This window comes from Bufo gargarizans, chromosome 2 (assembly GCF_014858855.1).
Source record: "Bufo gargarizans isolate SCDJY-AF-19 chromosome 2, ASM1485885v1, whole genome shotgun sequence".
Lineage (NCBI taxonomy): Eukaryota > Metazoa > Chordata > Amphibia > Anura > Bufonidae > Bufo > Bufo gargarizans.
This window is the reverse complement of record NC_058081.1, coordinates 152665550-152686107: the sequence shown is the minus strand read 5'-3', so window position 1 is coordinate 152686107 and position 20558 is coordinate 152665550. Positions and strand designations below refer to the sequence as shown.

The following is a 20558-nucleotide window of genomic DNA, read 5'->3' as shown; positions in this document are numbered from 1 at the left end:
ATTACATGTGTGCTTTCACTGTATCTATAATCTGTCTACTAGCAGAATTATACAGCTCTGCACGGGTCTGTTTATTGGTTGTTTGTGGATGTTTAAAACTTTGTTTGCTACTGCTGTAAAGCCAACATCCATTAAAGTAAAACTTTTTGTACAAAATACTAAAAATTGTATTATAAGATTATTTAATTTAACAGAAAACATAAAATTATTAATCAGCTCAATAATTGTGTAACATTAGTAATGAAAAGGCACAAAACATGTTCTTTGGTCATCCACCACAGTTGTTTTCTGTGGTCTTCCGGGTCTTTTGGTGTTGCTGAGCTCACTGGTGCGTTCCTTCTTTTTAAGAATGTTCCAAACAGTTGTTTTGGCCGCGCCTAATGTTTTTGCTATCTCTCTGATGGGTTTGTTGGGTTTTTTCAGCCTAATGATGGCTTGCTTCACTGATAGTGACAGCTGTTTGGATCTCATCTTGAGAGTTGACAGCAACAGATTCCAAATGCAAATAGCACACTTGAAATGAACTCTGGACCTTTTATCTGCTCATTGTAATTGGGATAATGAGGGAATAACACACACCCGGCCATGGAACAGCTGAGAAGCCAATTGTCCCATTACTTTTGGTCCCTTAAGTGGGAGGCACATATGCAAACTGTTGTAATTCCTACACCGTTCACCTGATTTGGATGTAAATACCCTCAAATTAAAACTGACAGTCTGCAGATAAAGCACATCTTGTTTGTTTCATTTCAAATCCATTGCGGTGGTATATATGTATAGAGCCAAAAATGTTACACTTGTGTTGATGTCCCAATATTTATGGACTCTACTGTATGTGCACAGCACTTCAGTACATAGATCCGGCATCTATACACTGATGGCACAGGACAGGAAAATGCTACATGCAGTGTTTTTATGTCAGACGTTGACATCAGTGATCAACAATCCCATAGAAAACCATAGGATCAGTTCAAGCTTCAGTTCCCCTCCAGCATTTTCTGCTTCACATCAGAGGAGAACTGAACCGGATCACCAGATATATCTGGAGCTGGTCTTAATCTAGTTTGGGAGGGGGTGCTTCAGAGCCGATAGAATCCCCTGAAATCTATGCACATTCTTGGCTTATCAATTCAGTGGGCAGAAGGAGTTAATCATTGACAGCTGTATTAGCATGACTACAGACATGTCAAACAACAAGTAAGACTTCCCACGACAGACTACATGCAGATAAGGCTACTTTCACACTTGTTTTTCTTTTCCGGCACTGAGTTCCGTCAAAGGGGCTCAATACTGGAAAACAACTGATCAGTTTCATCCTCATGCATTCTGAATGGAGAGTAATCCGTTTAGGATGTCTTCAGTTCAGTCACTGTCAGGCATTTTGGACGGAGAAAATGCGGTATTAGCTCCGTCCAAAATGCCTGATCCGGCATTAAGAAATACCTAAAGTAAGGATCCGTCCTTCCGGTCTGCGCATGCACAGACCGGGAAAACTGTGGAAAAAAATAATAATATACACTTTATAGTGAATATTGATTTGTTTGTATATGACGCACATATGGGTGAAATCTACTGCTAAATCCATCAGCTTTACAACAATCTGGCAGCACAAGCAGATAGTTAGGGTCAGAAGATGGCCGTTTTCTTTTGTGGTAGTTTAAGGCAAGAAGTGCATTTATAAACAGGATTCCTGCCCCCTACGAGAGGTCTTAGGCCCCTTTCACACGGGCGTCATTTTTTTTGCCCGGATAAGAGCCGGGTGCGTTGCGGGAAAATGCGCGATTTTTTCTGCGCAAGTGCAAAACATTGTCATGCGTTGCACTCGCGTGAGAAAAATCGCGCATGTTTGGTACCCAAACCCGAACTTCTTCATAGAAGTTCGGGCTTGGGATTGATGTTCTGAAGATTGTATTATTTTCCCTTATAACATGGTTATAAGCGAAAATAATAGCATTCTGAATACAGAATGCATAGTAAACCAGCGCTAGAGGGGTTAAAAAAAATAAATAAATTTAACTCACCTTAGTCCACTTGCTCGCGAAGCCCGGCATCTCCTTCTGTCTCCGCTGCTGATGAACAGGACCTGGGGTGAGCTGCTCCATTAAATACAGGTTAAGGACCTTCGATGATGTCACTCCGGTCATCACATGGTACGTCACATGATCTTTTACCATGGTGATTCACCATGGTAAAAGATCATGTGATGACCGGAGTGACGTCATCGAAGGTCCTTAAGCTCTATTTAATGGAGTAGCTCACCCCAGGTCCTGTTCATCAGCAGCGGAGACAGAAGGAGATGCCGGGCTTCGCGAGCAAGTGGACTAAGGTGAGTTAAAAAAAAATTTAACCCCTCTAGCGCTGGTTTACTATTCATTCTGTATTCAGAATGCTATTATTTTCCCTTATAACCATGTTATAAGGGAAAATAATAATGATCGGGTCTCCATCCCGATGGTCTCCTAGCAACCATGCGTGCAAATCGCACGGCATCCGTACTTGCTTGCGGATGCCATCCGATTTTCACACACCCCATTCACTTCTATGGGGCCTGCGTCACGTCAAAATCGGAAAATATAGAGCATGCTGCGATTTCAACTGAACGCACAAGTGATGCGTTAAAAACATCGCTCATGTGCACAGCCCCATAGAAATGAATGGGTCAGGATTTAGTGCGGGTGCCATACGTTCGCCGCACGGATCGCACCCGCACGGAAAACTCGCCCGTGTGAAAGGGGCCTTAGACCAGAGCTGTGCAGGTACAGCCAAGGCTACTTTCACACTCACGTTTTGGCTTTTCGTTTGTGAGATCCGTTCAGGGCTCTCACAAGCGGTACAAAACAGACCAGTTTGCATTCTGAATGGAAAAAGGATCCGCTCAGAATGCATCAGTTCAGTCTCCATTCCGCTTTGGAGACGGACACCAAAACGCTTGGTGTCCGTCTGATGAAACTGAGCCAAACGGATCCGTTCTGACACACAATGTAAGTCAATAGGGACGGATCAGTTTTCACTGACACATTAGAAAACGGATCCGTCCTCCATTGACTTTCAGTGGTGTTCAGGACGGACCCGTCTTGGCTATGTTAAAGATAATACAAACTGATCTGTTCTGAACGGACGCAGACGGTTGTATTATCTGAATGGATCTGTCCATGACGGATCCGCACAAAATGCGAGTGTGAAGGTAGCCTTAGCTAAGCCACCTTTTTACGGTTACTTTTTCATCCTAATACATTTAGGGTAGTTTCACACTTGCGTTAAACTTTTCCAAAAATCGTTGTGCCAATGGCTCAACCTCAGCTGCAACACGGTAAAGGTTCTCTCTCCAGCAGACACACCCTGGTGCCTTGTGAAAAATATTACAATAATGTAAAAGCTTCTGGCTGGCACTCAAATAGATGGTTTTACACAGACTGTAAATATTCAGCGTCCCACGTGCCCTGTAGACAGAACGTAGGCTGGACGCGGCAGCCAGCTTACATTCTATCTACAAGGCACGTGGGACGCTGAGGTGAGGAGTGAAACAGCGCTGACAAGTCTGGTCTGAACAGCGGGGAGAGAAGAAAAACCAGCATCAACCGAGCAGGCAGTGGTACTAACACAGGAGAGGGTAACGTACAAACCAACGAATGTTGGTAACAGATATCCATGTACTAACCTATGTACTAACTTGATAACCTCTGATGACCTGTGAACCAATCAGTGGTGTGAAGGATATGTACTGATGTGCAGACATAGCAAGACCTTAGAGAAAACTTGCATGCATGTTTATTCAGTAGATCAAGATCAATAGAACTTATAAAAGGTTTTTTTTATAAAACTTATACAAGTTTTTTTTTTAATATAAAGGAGCGCTTGAAGAAACAACGTACAAGTGGGGACGTATCACTGTAGGTACCACAATGACCCCGAGAGGTGGAGACTTACGAGTATTTTTTTTAATTATAGTTTTTAGTAATCTTTGTGATCTTACAAAATATATGAATGCTTATGCTCAATACATGCTGAATATTTTACAAGACTAAACAGTCCATGTAAATCCATCTATTTGAGTGCCAGCCAGAAGCTTTTACATTATTGTTAAACTTTTGCAGTATTGAGCACCATCCTAGGGGCTCAATACCGTAAAAAAAACAACAACAAAAAAAAAAGTTTTATCCTAATGCATTCTGAATGGAGAGCAATCCGTTCAGTATGCATCAGGATGTCTTCAGTTCAGTCACTGTACGTTTTTTTGGACGGAGAAAATAACAGCATGCTGCAGTATTTTCTCAATTCAAAATTCCAGAACACTTGCTGGAATGCCGGATCCAGCATCATTTTCGATTGAAATGCATTAATGCCGGTTCCAGAAAAACGGACCCGATTTTGCGTTTTTCGCATGCGCAGACCTTTAAAAATGCGAAATAGATAAATACTGGATTTGTTTTTCCGGATGACTGACAACCGGAGACAGATCTGGTAATGCAATGCATTTATGACACGGATCCGCATCCGGATCAGTCTACAAATTGTATCCGTTTGCATACAGATTGCCGGACGGCAGGCAGTTCCGGTGACAGAACTGCCTGCCGGAATCCAACAACGCAAGTGTGAAAGTAGCCTAAGAATACCTAAGGTGCCATTACATGGGTCATTAGCGGCCATGATATGACAATTATTGTGCCACAACCTGAAAAGGTCAAGGGGCAGCGGGCAATTAGCAGTAAGTTACCACGCAGTCCCTTAACAGCACCCTTAAAGGGGTTGTCTGCCAATCAACTGTATGAAGAGAACACACCGAGTGCTTGTTCTGGTCGCTGTTTACTTGCTCGCCATTGACGGATCAATGGGACGGCTCCGTTCTAAGTCTCTTGAATAGAGCTATCCCATTGGGATGAAAGGGACAGAGGAACTGTAATTATCCTGCTCACCGCTGCAATGTTGAAGGCGAGCAGATAAAGGATAGGTCATCAATGTAAGGGAAGCAGACAACCCCTTTAATTATATTGAACAAAATAAATAAAATTAGCTATGAGGCACTGATATGTCAGTTCTTGCATGGAATACACTCAGTAGGGTTTTTATAGCTTCCCTATGAAGCACTGGGAGCCCATATCTTGTTTTCTACACAAACTCTAAGATATCTAACACTGCTGGATTAGAAGAAATAGTTTATTAGAGTGGAGTGCTTTGCTTGAAGTCAGTTTATAAAATTATTGATGATTAAAAAAAACTTAATGCCATTAAAAAAACTGCAGACACAAAGAATAACACAGGTGTATAAAGTCAAATCCAAAAGCCATCTTCGGGTGTTAAGGCCACAGGTTTTAAGTGTTTTTCTTAATGCTGAAAAGAAAGAAGAAAATACTAATGGTTAGAATATTAGGAAATGAACGCAGTAGAACATATCCCAGAGGAAGGCTTTATTAGAGGGGTTCTGTATATTTATCCATGTAACTGTACCACCGAAAATTAACATATGAAACCTTTGAGAAGACTACACAATACTGCATTGCAAAATGGTCTGCTAGAGGGTGGTTCTCTGAGAGATGATGATCAGTAGGCATTGTGCTGATGGAACTCCTATCTAGTCAGTATAAATGGGTGGTCTTGTTGAAGAGGCTCTTCGAGGTGTACTGATGGTAGCTCAGAGCATGTGCAGTACATCTGAGAGGCCATTGCCAACAGCAGGGAGTACACTGTACTATAGAGAGAACCTTTATGTGGTCCTGACATTACAATAAAGTACCTGGCAGTGTAGGGCATATTCATGCGATGTGATCTTGCTTAATTTTTTTCCCCCCCCCCGATGGGCTGCTCCATTCCCCCGCTGTAACCCATCAGTACAGGGAGGAGGAGACGGCCGTGTTTCTCAGGGGACATCTCCTTCTCCCACGCCACCTCAGAAACGCAGACGTCTCCTCCTCCCTGTACCGATGGTATGGATTATCATACAGGGTGGGAAACCATAAAAGGGGGCACAGTTGGGGAATGGAGCAGCCCATCGTAAGAAATAAAATAAGCAATATGACATCTGCTCAATATGCCCTACTGTGGCACATACTTATATTGTAATGTCAGGACTGGTGAAAGGTCCTCTTTAAAGGGGTATTCCACTTTTGTGAAATTGATTGCATTCATTTTATTTAAAAATTAATCTATTTTCTACTGTACTTTTATAACAATTTGCAGATTTCACACTCTCGGATCACACAGGTACACTGTAAAGGCACCAGTGTGATTAAGTGACGAGGACAGGCTCTGCCCGACCTGTAGTCACAAAAGGTCTACAAATTCAGTAATACTTGGTGTGGATATATTACGGGGCAGTTACCTTGCAGTTTACCAGGTTTAGCACATCTCCATACACTCTGTTAAACAATTCTTCCCTTGTACTTGTCCCATCAAGTTGTTCTAAAACAAAAGTGAACAAGTCTGTCAAATCACCTATTTCTATTCACCCGATTCCTAAACTTGCACGCAGAAAATTAACACTTACCCACAATTACATTCATTTCCTCCATGATATTTGTGTGCTTCACATACATTGGCCAGACATGGCCATCAAAAAGTCCCGGTGGATCTGGAACAGTGTAATTTCTGGAACTGGAACAAATGAGACACTGAAGATCAGAAGGGGCTACATTTGTAGAATAAAACTCTACAGGAGTTCATACAAATACATGATCAAATTCCTGCAGCTAGATGGAAGTGGTTTCCCACCTTTTTTTAACAAATTTGGCCCCTTATTCTCATTCTGATGGTCCTATGAAGGGAAGTATACTTACCTGCTCCCCGCTATTTAGTTCAGGCGTTCTGGTCACTTTTGCCATGGACAGGGGTCAAGTGTGCCGCTGCAGTCAATGACTGGCTGCATCTGTGACATGTCCCCCAACTGGCACATGACCCAGTGAGCAAGTATGTATGTTTCCCTCGACAGGTCCAGCGGGAAGGACCCAGAATTAGTTCAAAAGGTGGAGAATCCATTTAAGTCCCCAAAGAAATTCTATCAATTTATCTGACTATTGTAATCGAGCCTCTAGCCACCATATTGCTTGCAGAAATCACACTGGTCTTCCACAGTAAGAAGCTGCAGGGCAGTGTCCCTACTTGGTGCCTTGGCCTGGAGGATCTCTCAGTCAGAACAGTAGATCACACAACATAAAGGAGATCTACTATTGTCACTTTTTGTAGATGTAAAGTATTGCTATACAACAACCAAGAAAGTCCAGTGGAGGTTTCTATATGTAGAAGGCCAGGAGAAGAAGTACTGGCTTCAGGCATCCTGATCCATGTGAAACTCACATGAAAAGATTTGGTTTTTCTAGCATATTATCCTTATAGATTCAGTTGCGGCCAGCAAATTCCAGTAAAATTACTTATATGGCATCCATCAGTAACACAATTGCACTGGATCCCCATTTGAAGCGCTACATAAATGGGTTCGGAAGTTAAAGGGCTTCACAGATCCCCCCCCCCCCCATAACAGTGCGTCATCCACAGATCCCCCCCATAACAGTGCGTCATCCACAGATCCCCCCCATATAACAGTGCGTCATCCACAGATCCCCCCCCCATAACAGTGCGTCATCCACAGATCCCCCCCATAACAGTGCGTCATCCACAGATCCCCCCCATAACAGTGCGTCATCCACAGATCCCCCCCCATAACAGTGCGTCATCCACAGATCCCCCCCCATAACAGTGAGTCATCCACAGATCCCCCCCCATAACAGTGCGTCATCCACAGACCACCATTAGTTCAAAAGCTACCAAAAGCACACCTTTTGGTTCAAAATATTTTTTTCTTATTTTTCTCTTTAAAAACCTAGGTGCGTCTTATCATCAGGTGCGTCTTATAAAGCGAAAAATATGGTAATTATTTTGGTCCACTAGATTGTGTTAAAAACATGCTTTTAAAATATGCAAAATTACCTTGCTACCAGCAAGTACGGCGGCTACTTGCTGGTAGCAGCCGCATCCTCAGATCCTAAAGACACCTCCTCATGTTGATTGACAGGGCCAGGGAACGGGATCGTTTTCTGCTAGCCCTGTTTGCATTCAAAATCTCGCATCTGTGCCGTACCTGTCTTCAATCGGCGCAGGAGCACTGAGAGGCGGACGCTCGATTTTGATAGATATGCAAATTAACCTGAGACGAGTCAGAGCTTGAAAATATGACTCTTCTCTGGTCACACAAGTAAGATATGAAAGGCGGGAAGTACAAAAATGCATAATACTTTTAGAAAAGCTCAGTGAGGGTAGCATAGTAGAGGTGACAGGTTCCCTTTAAAGTATATTACAAAAATAGTTAACATCACTGCCCCTATACATTACACAAATAAAAATAGAGCAGCAGTTACACTTTAACCTCCTAACAGTCACGTTAAAATTGGAAAACCCACCCAAGAATGTAACTTTTTTTATTATAGATTTTTAATGTGTGTCTGCAGTAAATCTTGTAGGCATACAACTCAAGGTCACTATTGCTTTTTTATGCCCTTAGTGAATTAATTTTAGCCTTAAAGACCAATAATATTTCTCCCCTTTGTGTTCAATAAGTAATTTTTTCTTCTATATTTTTTTATTTAATTTTATTTTGCAGGATTAGTTGTAGGTTTTTTTATGAACCATTTTGGAGTATGTATAGTGTATTAAATAACTTATTTTATTTCTAGGAAGAAAGAAGAAAAAACAGCATTTTATTTATTATTTTGTAGAATTTATTTACGCCGTTGACTGTGTGGTACAAATAATTTTATTATGCGAGTCCGTACAATGATGATAATGCCATATTTTTTTTCCCTTTCCTCCTGCAGCCTGTCAGCTCTGCAACTACTCCCCTCCTCCAGACTGCTGACGCTAGAAGCATGTAACTGGTCTTGCTAGCTGGCATTCCAAGCTTTCAAACAATACCAGAATGACTGCATTATCTTCAGTACATGGGGAGATATCATTGTTAGAATTCGGGAGGCAGTGAACACAGATGAAAGTAAAAGCAGGTTTTACCCACAAATATTCCTGACTGTTTAGCTTGGACTTTAGCTGTCATTTTGGGATGCGAGCTTTCAAACAAGACCAGTTCCATGCTTCTAGCTGCTACTATTCCGGAGATAGCAGCATCTAAAGCAGTCCCCCCCCCCCCCCTTCCCCCCTCTACTTCTGCCCAAGCTGAACAGTTACCAGGTAGGTAGTTAAATCCCCTGATGATTCAACGCAGATGTTCCAGCAGTTTCCCTCCAGTCTTTGCTTACAGGCTGCCAGCGACTTGCCGCATCAGCACATTGCATTACCAAACCGTCATTGCTGGCAGCCTGTAAACATAGGCCAGTAGGGGATTGAGGAGAGGTGCATGGTTTTATTTTAGCATTTTCATTATTTTCCCCTCCAACTGTCAGACCCCGCTTTAAAGGGGTTGTCCGGGTTCAGAGCTGAACCCGGACATACCTCCATTTTCACCCAGGCAGCCCCCCTGACTTGAGTATTGGAGCAGTTCACGCAGCCAAATAGCCATGTGCTGCTTGCAAGTCAAAAGGAGGAATAGAGGTCAAAAGAAAATGCGTAATATCTTAATAAGGGATCTGGAACATGTTATCTGCAGGACAAATACATGAGCCGGGCCGGAATGCAGACATCATCATTCTAGGAAACACTTGAATACAGAACACTAAAGTCACAAAGTTTTATCTCATCCCTAAATCTCCACTCTCCTTCAGGACAGTCATCTGTATGCAGACATACTCTCTACAGGGGTGGTGCAGTATGGTTACAGCTGGTTAACCCTATCAATCCCACCAGTGCCTGGGATTACAAATATTTCAGCTGTTTTGTGGGCGATAAGAAAACACATGTTCTATGCTATTCTGGTACATAAGGTCTCTAGATAGGAAAGTTCATCACATCACATTGTTTCAAACTATCCCAAGGAATGACTAAGCAAGCTGCGATACCATAGTGCCAGGGCCAATGGTACGGTGTCCACTCTACAAAAAGAGGACAACTGCGAACATATGGCTATTTATATAGTAAGTGAATGTGATCACTCCTCTCACCGCAGTATTTCACATTCACGTTGCCAGAATGCTGACAGCAAAAAGTATCACCCTCCTGTCCACTAGCAGCTGTCTCCTGTGATATAGCACAGTGCCACGTCCTGCCATTAACACTGTGAATGCCAGAATCGCAAATCCGTGTAGTGCCATCACAGCTTGCCAATAATACATGTGTCACCAATTCCTAACCTATATAACATTATTAGTGTAAAACCACATGAGGCGGGGTGTTGCCTGCAGATTTGTTGCAAATTTCCCCCTGTGCATTGCAAAGGTTGAAACCCGCATCAGGAATTCGCAGCATAAGCTGACATGCCGCAGATTAAAATCCGCACCACTGGTCAAGTTATGCTGCAGATATTCCACTTTCATGCAAATCGGTCAGTACAGTTCATTACAGCGGAGCCTTATAAAGGATTATAATTAGTTGTCACTATAGCAGCATTCAGACTGGGAAATGACGCCTACACATTGAGAGCGTTTCCTGGAATGAACACGCTCGTCTGAAACTAGCCTAACGTTTGCATTGGCATAAAGGGAAAAGGCACATATCCTGTCCCATCCCATGAACACTGATGTAATGAGCACTCATTATAAGATGGGTGACAACAGACGACATCCTGCCACAGCATCCCTAACCCCCCGACTGCTAACAGATTCCTGCTGGACAGACATGAAAAGCTACAGTGTAACAAGGATCAGGCTGAAAGGGATATTGCACATTGTAGAACATGAGTGATTCACTAAAATATACATACAAACAAGTGCATTTACCTCCTTCTTTTCTTGCATTCATCGTAGGGTATGGAAATAAAATATCGGTGTGTAAATAACTCAATCAGTGGTCTGCAATGTAAAAAAATAAAATATATGAATCAAAACTAACATTTCAACAAGCGCTATATTGAAGTTTTATTATACAATTATATATTATACAAAAATAGAATGTATAGCCTAAGATCTGATATTCTACACCCAAAAGGTATGTGGCTTTTATTAGTTACACACATTGCAAATTGCACGCCAACTCACCCCATGTATTTAAAGAGAACCCATCACCTCTACTGACAGGTCTGTTTTAGTAAATACTTGCATTCATCATGAAATTACAATTCTGGAGCATCTATCCTTAGAACACTGACCAATCCCCCCCCCCCCCCTTGGAAAAAGATGAATAATTTGGCAACTGAGTGTCCCCTGCACAGTCCGATATTGCCACCACGGAGCACGTAGGGACAACCTGGTAACACCCAGATGTCCAGTTCTTCATAGGTTTCCAAGAAAGTTCTGCGAAAAAAATACTCCAGATGTCTTATTTCACAGGAATATAATTATGTCCTAAACAGACATGTCAGGAGAGGGGACAGGTCCCCTTTAACATACCAGTCCACAGCATATAAAGAAAACAAGGACGTTTCTAACAGTCAGGCAGAGGGCCCAAATATTGGCGGATGAACATCCACAAAGCATAAGGTCCTTGGCTTAGGGGGCAGACCCATGGGCCTTAGGCTTATGGATACTGCTGTATTACAGAGATCCACACTACACAGCCATAACCTGCTATAGAGCAGAAGTACCGCCATAGGCCTTGAATTTTAAACAAATGCACAGAGGTTTTTCCTTACGGATTCAAAAGGAATCCGCAAAAAACCATTGCAGCATGCTATATTACAGAAGTATTCTTCCCTAGAAGCAGTCCAGAAGGAGGCTCACAATACAGAACCGCTTCTAGGATGGAATATGATGCCATATGGAGAAATGCATACGGGGCAATACTCAGGACTTTGTGTGGACCATAAAGGGTCGGCCACCATACTGTGCAGCGTGCACGAGACTATTACTTGCAGGCAGAATTTATATATGATCTTTTAACACATGTAGGTATATGTCAGCAGCTACTGTATAGGCATACATCAGTCAATGACTCCCAAAATAATTTTTATTTATTTTTTAAAAAAGGTCGGCTGATGCATACCAGCTCAACATATGCCAAGGAACCCTCTTGCCATATTCTGGGTACATAGGACTCGTGGATGCATCTTGTTGTGTTCGTCAGGAGCTTTCCCCATATACACAGCCAAAGGAAAAAACTAAACAAAACACTTACTCATAGGTGTACAGAAGAAAACCTTCCACAATCAGGATATGAAAAGACTCCTGCTCCTTGGTTCCTTCGGAGGTCTCACTATCCAGACTGTTGTTTACACCATGGGATCGCTCAAACTTCACAGGATCCTTTTTCCAGGCCGCAATGGTTTCAATCATGGCTTCAATATCCAAAGCACCTATCACTGGAAAGGAGCGAAACACAAAGTAGTCGGAACGTTGGACTCTACAGAGGGAACTCGTTTCATGAATTTGCTAGCAGCAGCCGCCTTCAGTTATGTGAGGGGAGTGTAGCAGCGACACCTTCTTACCATCATACTGCTTAAATCCATCTTCCACTGAGATCTGGTCCTGAGGCTGAAACAGTGAAAAATATACAAGAGCATTGTCTCTATAAAACCGTAACATACAGCAGACTGACAGAACATGCAAACCATACTAGTCAATGTCCCAACGTGCACGAGCAGAGCTCTTCAGACTATATATATGTGTAGATTGTGGGCCCTCTCTCCTTCTGTACCAGTCTAGTCTAACTCGTCTTGTTCATGCTTAGTGCAATTATCTGTATTATGTATGTATACCCCTTATCCTATGTACAGTGCCATGGAATGAATGGCGCTATAATAATATTATTATTATTAATTCTCTTTAGTATTTAGTGTAGATTCAAAAAAAAACTTGCATTGAATAGGGTGAAATCCGCACACAAAAAAATAATATAGATTTGCACGAACAATTCACATGCTGCAGATTTCCAAATCTGCATGGCAGGTCAATTTCTGCATGGAAAAAAGAAAAGTGTACATGAGATTTGTCTAATCTCATTCACTTTGCCGATACTGTATTAGGGTTTGTTCACACGACTGTTGCCCCTCCATGCTGTGGACTGCCGCACGCGGATCACGACCCCATTTACTTGAATGGGGTCCACGATCCGTCCGTTCCGCAAAAAGATAGAGCAAGTTCTCTCTTTTAGCAGTGCGGAGGCACGGAACAGAACCCACGGAAGCACTCTGTAGTGCTTCTGTAGGGTTCCATTCCGCATCTCTGGAATTGCGGACCCATTCAAGTGAATAGGTCCCGCACCCGGCTGGTGCCCAGTGTATTGCGGACCCGCGTGTAATCTGAATCGTTTGCAGGCACCTTTAGGGTAAGAACACAGGCTGCGGTAAACGCATCCAGCCGACACCCATTACACATGCAACAACTAATGGCTCCACACTTTATTAGGCAATACCTCAGTTTTACCCGCAAAATAGTGAGACCATTATCCACTGAACAGAAGGGCATGTGAACCATGTATTAAGCTGTATACTAAAGTGCCAGCTGCAAAGACAACTATATCGCTCTATAAATGTCCCATGCCAACTAGAGGGTGGCACAAAATAAGCACCTAAGTAATCACCTACGACTATGAATGACTAATACACCATGATCCAAACTATATCATACACTTAACTTCTATCTCTACAGTAAGAGAACACACAGAAGGCTACTTTCACATTGGCGTTTTGGTTTCCGTTTGCGAGATCCGTTCAGGGCTCTCACTAGCGGTCCAAAACGGATCAGTTTTGCCCTCAATGCATTCTGAATGAATTAGGATCCGCTCAGAATGCATCAGTTTGCCTCCGTTCTGCCTGCATTCTGCTCTGGAGACAGACACCAAAACGCTGCTTGCAGCGTTTTGGTGTCCGCCTGACAAAACTGAGCCAAACGGATCCGTCCTGACTAGAGATGAGCGAACTTCTGTTTTAAGTTCGGCGTCTAAAGTTCGGGTTTGGATTAGCGGAGAATCCCGATCTGGAACCGGATATGGATTCCGACTTCCGTTGTGGTCCGTGGTAGCGGAATCAATAATCGGCCATTATTGATTCCGCTACCACGGACCACAACGGAAGTTGGAATCCATATCCGGTTCCAGATCGGGATTCTCCGCTAATCCAAACCCGAACTTTAGACGCCGAACTTAAAACAGAAGTTCGCTCATCTCTAGTCCTGACACATAATGAAAGTCAATAGGGACGGATCCGTTTTCAATGGTGATCAAGACGGATCAGTTTTGGCTATGTTACAGATAATACAAACAGATCCGTTTTGAACGGATGCAGACGGTTGTATTATCTGAACGGATGCGTTTGTGCAGATCCATGACAGATCCGCACCAAACGCGAGCGTAAAAGTAGCCTAAAAATAGAATCATTCACATCATTACCTTGAAGAAGTCATCTTGATGCACAACGCAACAGTTGGGCAGAGATTTTATTAATCTGTTGGTCAGAGTGGTCTTCCCACCGTTGGTAACGCTAAAACGAGAAGAAACATCTAGATGAGATGCAGTATACTTAGTGGCCCCACATGTTCTATTACGAGATCAGGTACAGCGCATTCAGAAAGTCTTCAGACCTTTTTTCACATTTTGTTCTGTTGCGGCCTTATGCTCCCAAATGTCACGTTTTCCCCATCATTCTGCACTCAATAGCCCATAATGACAAAGTGAAAACAGAATTTTATATATATATATATTTTTTTTTTCCAAATTAATAAAAAAAGGAAAAACTAAAATTAAATTAAAGTTTAGTCACTACTTTTGACCATGCTAAACTGATGGGTAGGGGCTGGGTAGATACCTTGTGTGGGGCTTTTTTCATCAGTAGTGAGAACATGAACTTTTATTGCGCCAAATTCTGATCCTGCAAGTGCCTAATGTGGGACTTCACTATGAAGGGCTCTCTGCATTGAGCTGCTTCACAGCCCCTCCAAGTGACAGCTGTAGTATCCAAATAGGAGACCACTATGACTGTCACTTGGAGGAGGGATTGTGAAGCAGCTTAATGGACAGAGCACTTCATAGTAGCTCCACCTCCTGGGTACTGAAAAAGGCAGAATATAACTTCATATTCACACTGCTCCTGAAGAGAAAATGTCATAAAAGGTATATTTCTAATTCTCTCCCAATCCCTACCTAGTGCTCTCTACAGCTTAGCATTGACAAAACTGCTGACAGATTCCCTTTAACTGCTTATCTGCATATGGACTAAAAGTACTTTTTCTCCAGAATAAAGCTAGCGCTACAAGTTAGTGTGCCTAGTTTAACAGTAAATTCCCTTTAATGGCTAAAAGTATGGAGAGGGTGTGTACTTTTGGTACACATTTGACGAGTATAAATCAAGATCGCACAGTCCCAACTACACTTTTAAATACAACAGTGCACAGTTATGGTATTTAAAAAAAATATATAAATTTATGGTAGACTTATGCTATTGGTATGGACAGACCAACATAGCGCAGATACCATGCCAAGGAAGACAGTAAACCTTGAACTACTAGCAACCTCAAAAGGAAATACCTGGCCTTTTTAAAAAAATAAAAAAAAAAAAAAGTATATTATCTATCTATCTATACACACACACACACACACACACACACACACACACACACACACACACACACACACACACACACACACACACACACACAAATTCTGATATAAAAATAAAGAACTATGGATGCTAAAACTTAGTACTGCCGTCAGGATCTTCACATATAACTAGTAACCTTGGCACGGCCATGGTAAGCAATATTATTAATTAATGGGAAATACAGTAGATGAAATTAATAATGAAATGTCACGATCAAAGAGCACCAAGCAGCCAACCAACCAGATATGAAGAACAGAACCTCGCGGAATCATGAATATTAGACTGTCTTAATTCCGACTGATGGCTAAGAGAATTTGTGATATGTAAATGACATACTGACCCTAGAGGTCCTAGATCAATAATTGCTATGACCATGGTAACACGGACAAGCGCCATGAAAGGCAGGCTCAGCGAGAGAACTTGACATTAAGGAACCCTGCAGAGGAGACACCATTGTCTGGATTTCCTCATAGGAATCAACAAGCAACGACTCATTGTTCTGCAGCCTAGTAACAAAGTCAACATTTTACAGCGTCTCTGCCTTAAAGGGAATCAGCCATCTTGAAAATGCAGTGCAATCTGCAGGCAGCACATTATAGAGCAGGAGAAGCTGAGCAGACTAAGTTTACTTTCACACTCCCATTTTGGACCGCTTGTGAGAGCCCTGAACGGATCTCTCAAACGGAAAGCCAAAACGCATCAGTTTTGCCATAATGCATTTTGAATGGAAAAGGATCCACTTAGAATGCATCAGTTTGGCTCCATTCCGTTTGCATTCGGCTTTGGAGGCGGACACCAAAACGCTGCTTGCAGAGTTTTGGTGTCCGTCTGACGAAACTGAGCCAAACGGATCCGGTCCTGACACACAATGTAAGTCAATGGGGACGGATCCGTTTTCACTCAAACAATCTGGCACAATAGAAAACGGATCCGTCCCCCATTGACTTTCAATAGTGTTAAAGACGGATCTGTCTTGGCTATGTTAAAGGTGTTCTACAGTTTGTTAAAACTGATGCTCTATCCTCTGGATAGATCATCAGCATCTGATTGGCGGGGGTCTGACACCAGGGACCCCTGCCGATTAGCTGTTTGAGAAGGCAGCGGCGCTCCAGTAGCGCCGCGGCGTTCTCACTGTTTACCGCAGGCCCAGTGACATCACGACTAATATCAACTGGCCTGGGAGCGGCTAGGCTCTGTTCACTTGAATGGAACTTAGCCCCGCCAAGGCAATTGATGCTAGTTGTGACGTCACTGGGCCTGTGGTAAACAGCGAGAAGACGCGGTGTTCTGCCAGATTTCTATAGTTTGCCGAAAGTCTATAGCGGAAGTGACGTGTGCGCTGCGCAAGCGCACTTCTACAAATCATCCGAATCATCGCCTTAAAGTGACAGTCACCTCCAGTAAAATACAGCATCTACATGAATTTGTACGCTCGCCACGCATCGGGCTCGGCCTCGCTGCGCTCAGCATTTAGTAAAACTGACTATGCCGCCATTGATAGTAAAGAAAGAGACTATCCATCTCTTTCTTTACCATCCGTTTCCTTCTTTACTATCAATGGCGGCATAGAGTTAGTTTTACTAAATGCCGAGCGCAGCGAGGCCGAGCCCGATGCGTGGCGAGCGAAGCGAGCCCGCGAGGGTACAAATTCATGTAGATTAATGGAGATGACTGTCACTTTAAGAAAGCTATACCCTTAAGTCAGCGCACGCGCGGTGTGCGAACTACTCCAGTGGAGGCAGCAGGAATGCTTCACTGGAGTACGCTTGTGCGCTTGCGCAGCGCACCACGTCACTTCCGCTATAGACTTTCGGCAAGCTATAGAAATCTGGCAGAACAGCGGCACTACTGCCAGCGCCGCTGCCTTCTCTAACAGCTGATCGGCAGGGGTCCCTGGTGTTGAACCCCCGCCGATCAGATGCGGATGATCTATCCAGAGGATAGATCATCAGTTGAAACAAACTGCAGAACCCCTTTAAAGATAATACAAACAGATCAGTTCTGAACGGATGCAGGCGGTTGCGTTATCTGAACAGATCCGTACCAAACACAAGTGTGAAAGTAGCCTAATATGTAGTTTCATGAAAAAAGATTTATAGGGGTTATCCAAGTCTAAAAATACCCCCACAATGCCCAGGCCCCTTCTATACTTAACCCATTGCCCGGCACCCGCGTCACTCTGGATCCCTGCACGGCCACCGGAGGTTTTGATCCACGCGATGGGGGTCCAGTCTGCCTAGCATCACGGGTGACGTCATCAATATAAAAAATCCAGAAAACCCCTTTAATGTAAATCTCATTCTGAGCTAAGCAGTCATGTAGGTGGTCCAAATCTGTGAATGCGCACTCAGCGAGAAAGCCGGCAGTCTGAGTAGGGCCACCCACATGACTCCTTAAGCACAGAACGTTTTTCTGAGTCTTTTCCCATAAAACTATACATCAATCTGCTCAGCTCCTCTCGCTCTATAGCCTGCAGCTCACACCCAGAGTGATTAGTTTGAATTTAATATGAGCAATTACCGTCTTATGTAATATTGTGCAATTACTGAACGACGAGCGATAAATCAGTCATTTTCCATGGATCAGACGAATCAGTCACCACCATACCACCTCATTTAATCACTTAGTAGTGTAAATGCTCTAGGGGCGAACATCAAATACATTTAGGGAGAGATTTATCAAAACTGGCATAAATGAATGCTGACAGTTGTCCATAACAACCAATCAGATTGCCCCTTCATTTTTCAGAGATCCATTGGAAAATGAAAGTTGGAATCTGGTTGCTATGGACAACTAAGCCAATTTTCCATTACACCAGTTTTGATAAATCTCCTCCTTAGCGATTATTCATTTCTGTTGTTGCTTGCCGAAAGGGGCGGATTGGCAACTAAAACTGGCCCTGGAAAAAAAAAAAAAAATACTAAAAGTGGCCCCATTTTGTAGTCAGGTCCAAATTGATGAAAGGCAGGACCGGCAATACCATATTGTGGCACATTATGCCACCCCACAGAGCCAAATACCACAGTCATCACGAAATACTGCCGACAGCACAAAATACATCCCCAGAAACTTCCACTGGCCGGCCGTGCGGAGGGCCCAGGCCGCCCCCTGGGAATTTTCCCTGTAAGGTCTATGGCCAATCGGCCTCTGCTTGCCGCTCATTAACGAAAGAATATCTGCCCGTCTAAGGGAAACTTTAGCCTGTCCAGTGGGGAAAACAGGCTACGCGTGGGAGTATGATTACCTGTTATGGACACTGCTATAATAACTTATAATGCTGTGTGTCTCTGGCCGACCTTAACTCTAAAGGTCCCTTTATAGGGGACAATGTACCAGCAGATTGCCGGGAGGGAAGCTTTCCTTCCTGACAACCTGCTGATCACTGGTGGAGGAGACCAATGCTATTACATGCAGCGATCTCCTCCACAGTATGGGAAGGAGTGATTGCTAATGCCATCACTCTTTGCCATATTGACTTGCTTGGTGACGCAGCGCAAACTGCTGTCGGTAAACAATTATTTTGGCGTGCGCACAAATGATCGGCTTAGCCTTTTTGCTTGTACTTTTTCACAGCCTGATCATCGCTATTGAGTGTTACTATGAGCGCTCGTTAGCGATCATCTGTACGATTAAAAACAAAAACATGTCCTATTCCTGTCTGTTTGGCAGACAAGAATAGGCATTTCAAACATATAGGGAGATGTGCTGATCAGCAAAATACGGAACGCTGAAATGCACATGGCCAGTATCCGGGTTTTGCAGAATGCCAAACGGATATGGTCAGGTGAATGCCAGGCAGAGACACAAAGCATTATAAATCATTATCATACCGCACGGTCCTGTAAAAGGTGGAGTGTCAAATAATGGGAAATCACGCTCCTCTGAAATACCCTAATGGTAATAGGACCTTTAAATCTGGACACTACAGTGGGACGTGGTCTGATCCCAGCTCCGTATCGGTGATCCGGGGACAGCACATGCTGGATGATGCAAACCATCAGTCCAGTTACCACACAAGACGTGTCCTGAGAATGGAGGGAAACATTATCACATCTCGCCAAGGCCACCACACCCACCGGGCACAGAAGTTACGTGTAACAGAGGAGATGGTAAGGGACAATATTAATATAGACGTAGAAATTAAGAGAAATACATTGATTAATTACGACTAACAGGACAGAAATATTCACAATCATGTATAATCAATCCTTATGACGTGACTGGATCCGAGAGTTGGTGCAGTCGGCAAGAAAAGCCACTTAATGGGACAAGAACCAGAAATACGGTGACATATTTACAACCTGATGACGTCATAGGACAGACAAGAAGTCCAGAGGACATGGCCATAATCTGCATGCAATTAAATGACAGTCCCTCTACCCCCAGTAAAACCATAGACTACAACACATCAGGATCTTTCGGCTCTAAGCCATGGAGCACTCAATCGCACACGCAGCAGCCAATCACAGCAGTGGGAGGCATGCTGGGCTTTACAGTCCGCCAACATGAAGCAGCAGCTGTTGCACAGCCTCGTGCAGTTAGCGCATGCGCAGTGACTCACCCGCCAATGCCTAAGATGATCTGCATAATGTCTCCTTTCAGCGAAATCCACACACACGAAAATAAAAAAAAGATGGAAATTGGTAAACCCTAGAGATGAGCAGAGAGCAGAAGGGGACGAAGTCAACGTCAACTACTTGTAAAAGCCTCCATTTTGACCGGAGCAGCGCGGAGCACAACTTCTCACTTAGAACGGGAGATAAGGAAAGGACGAGCCTGGGCTGCGGAGGGGGGCGCCAGGTGCGGCAGCCGCTCCTATTGGCCGCCAGTGTGGGAGGGAGGAGGAGCAACGTGACGTCATCTTCTGCTGTCAGTGCAGCGCTGAGAGATGCTAGGACTCGGTGCCCTGCTCCGGACCCCGGCACGGCTGTCACAGGACGGGAAGCCGCACATGTCACAGTGCCGCTCAGGAACCGCAACTGCTGTGTGTCTGGTCACC

General features: G+C 43.6%; 1 protein-coding gene across 1 annotated transcript; it reads right to left on the bottom strand.

The window, feature by feature from the left end:
- Positions 1-5136: 5136 nt before the first annotated feature.
- LOC122927611 (nicotinamide riboside kinase 2-like) lies at positions 5137-20334 on the bottom strand. Its single transcript, XM_044279607.1, has 8 exons — positions 20121-20334; positions 14353-14443; positions 12452-12497; positions 12142-12325; positions 10809-10880; positions 6482-6588; positions 6317-6396; positions 5137-5328 (listed from the first exon to the last, which is right to left on the bottom strand). Exons 1-8 carry the CDS (start codon positions 20144-20146, stop codon positions 5323-5325), a joined length of 612 nt encoding a protein of 203 aa, XP_044135542.1. The 5' UTR covers positions 20147-20334; the 3' UTR covers positions 5137-5322.
- Between the last annotated feature and the right edge of the window lie 224 nt (positions 20335-20558).

Excerpts from the sequence above, each read along its gene's own strand:
- LOC122927611 (XM_044279607.1), bottom strand. The coding sequence starts at position 20,146 with ATGCAGATCATCTTAGGCATTGGCGG. Across the intron at positions 6,589-10,808 it reads GAATGCAAGAAAAGAAGGAG|TTCCAGAAATTACACTGTTC; the intron begins GTAAATGCACTT and ends CATTTGTTCCAG. Across the intron at positions 6,397-6,481 it reads GGAAATGAATGTAATTGTGG|AACAACTTGATGGGACAAGT; the intron begins GTAAGTGTTAAT and ends CTTTTGTTTTAG.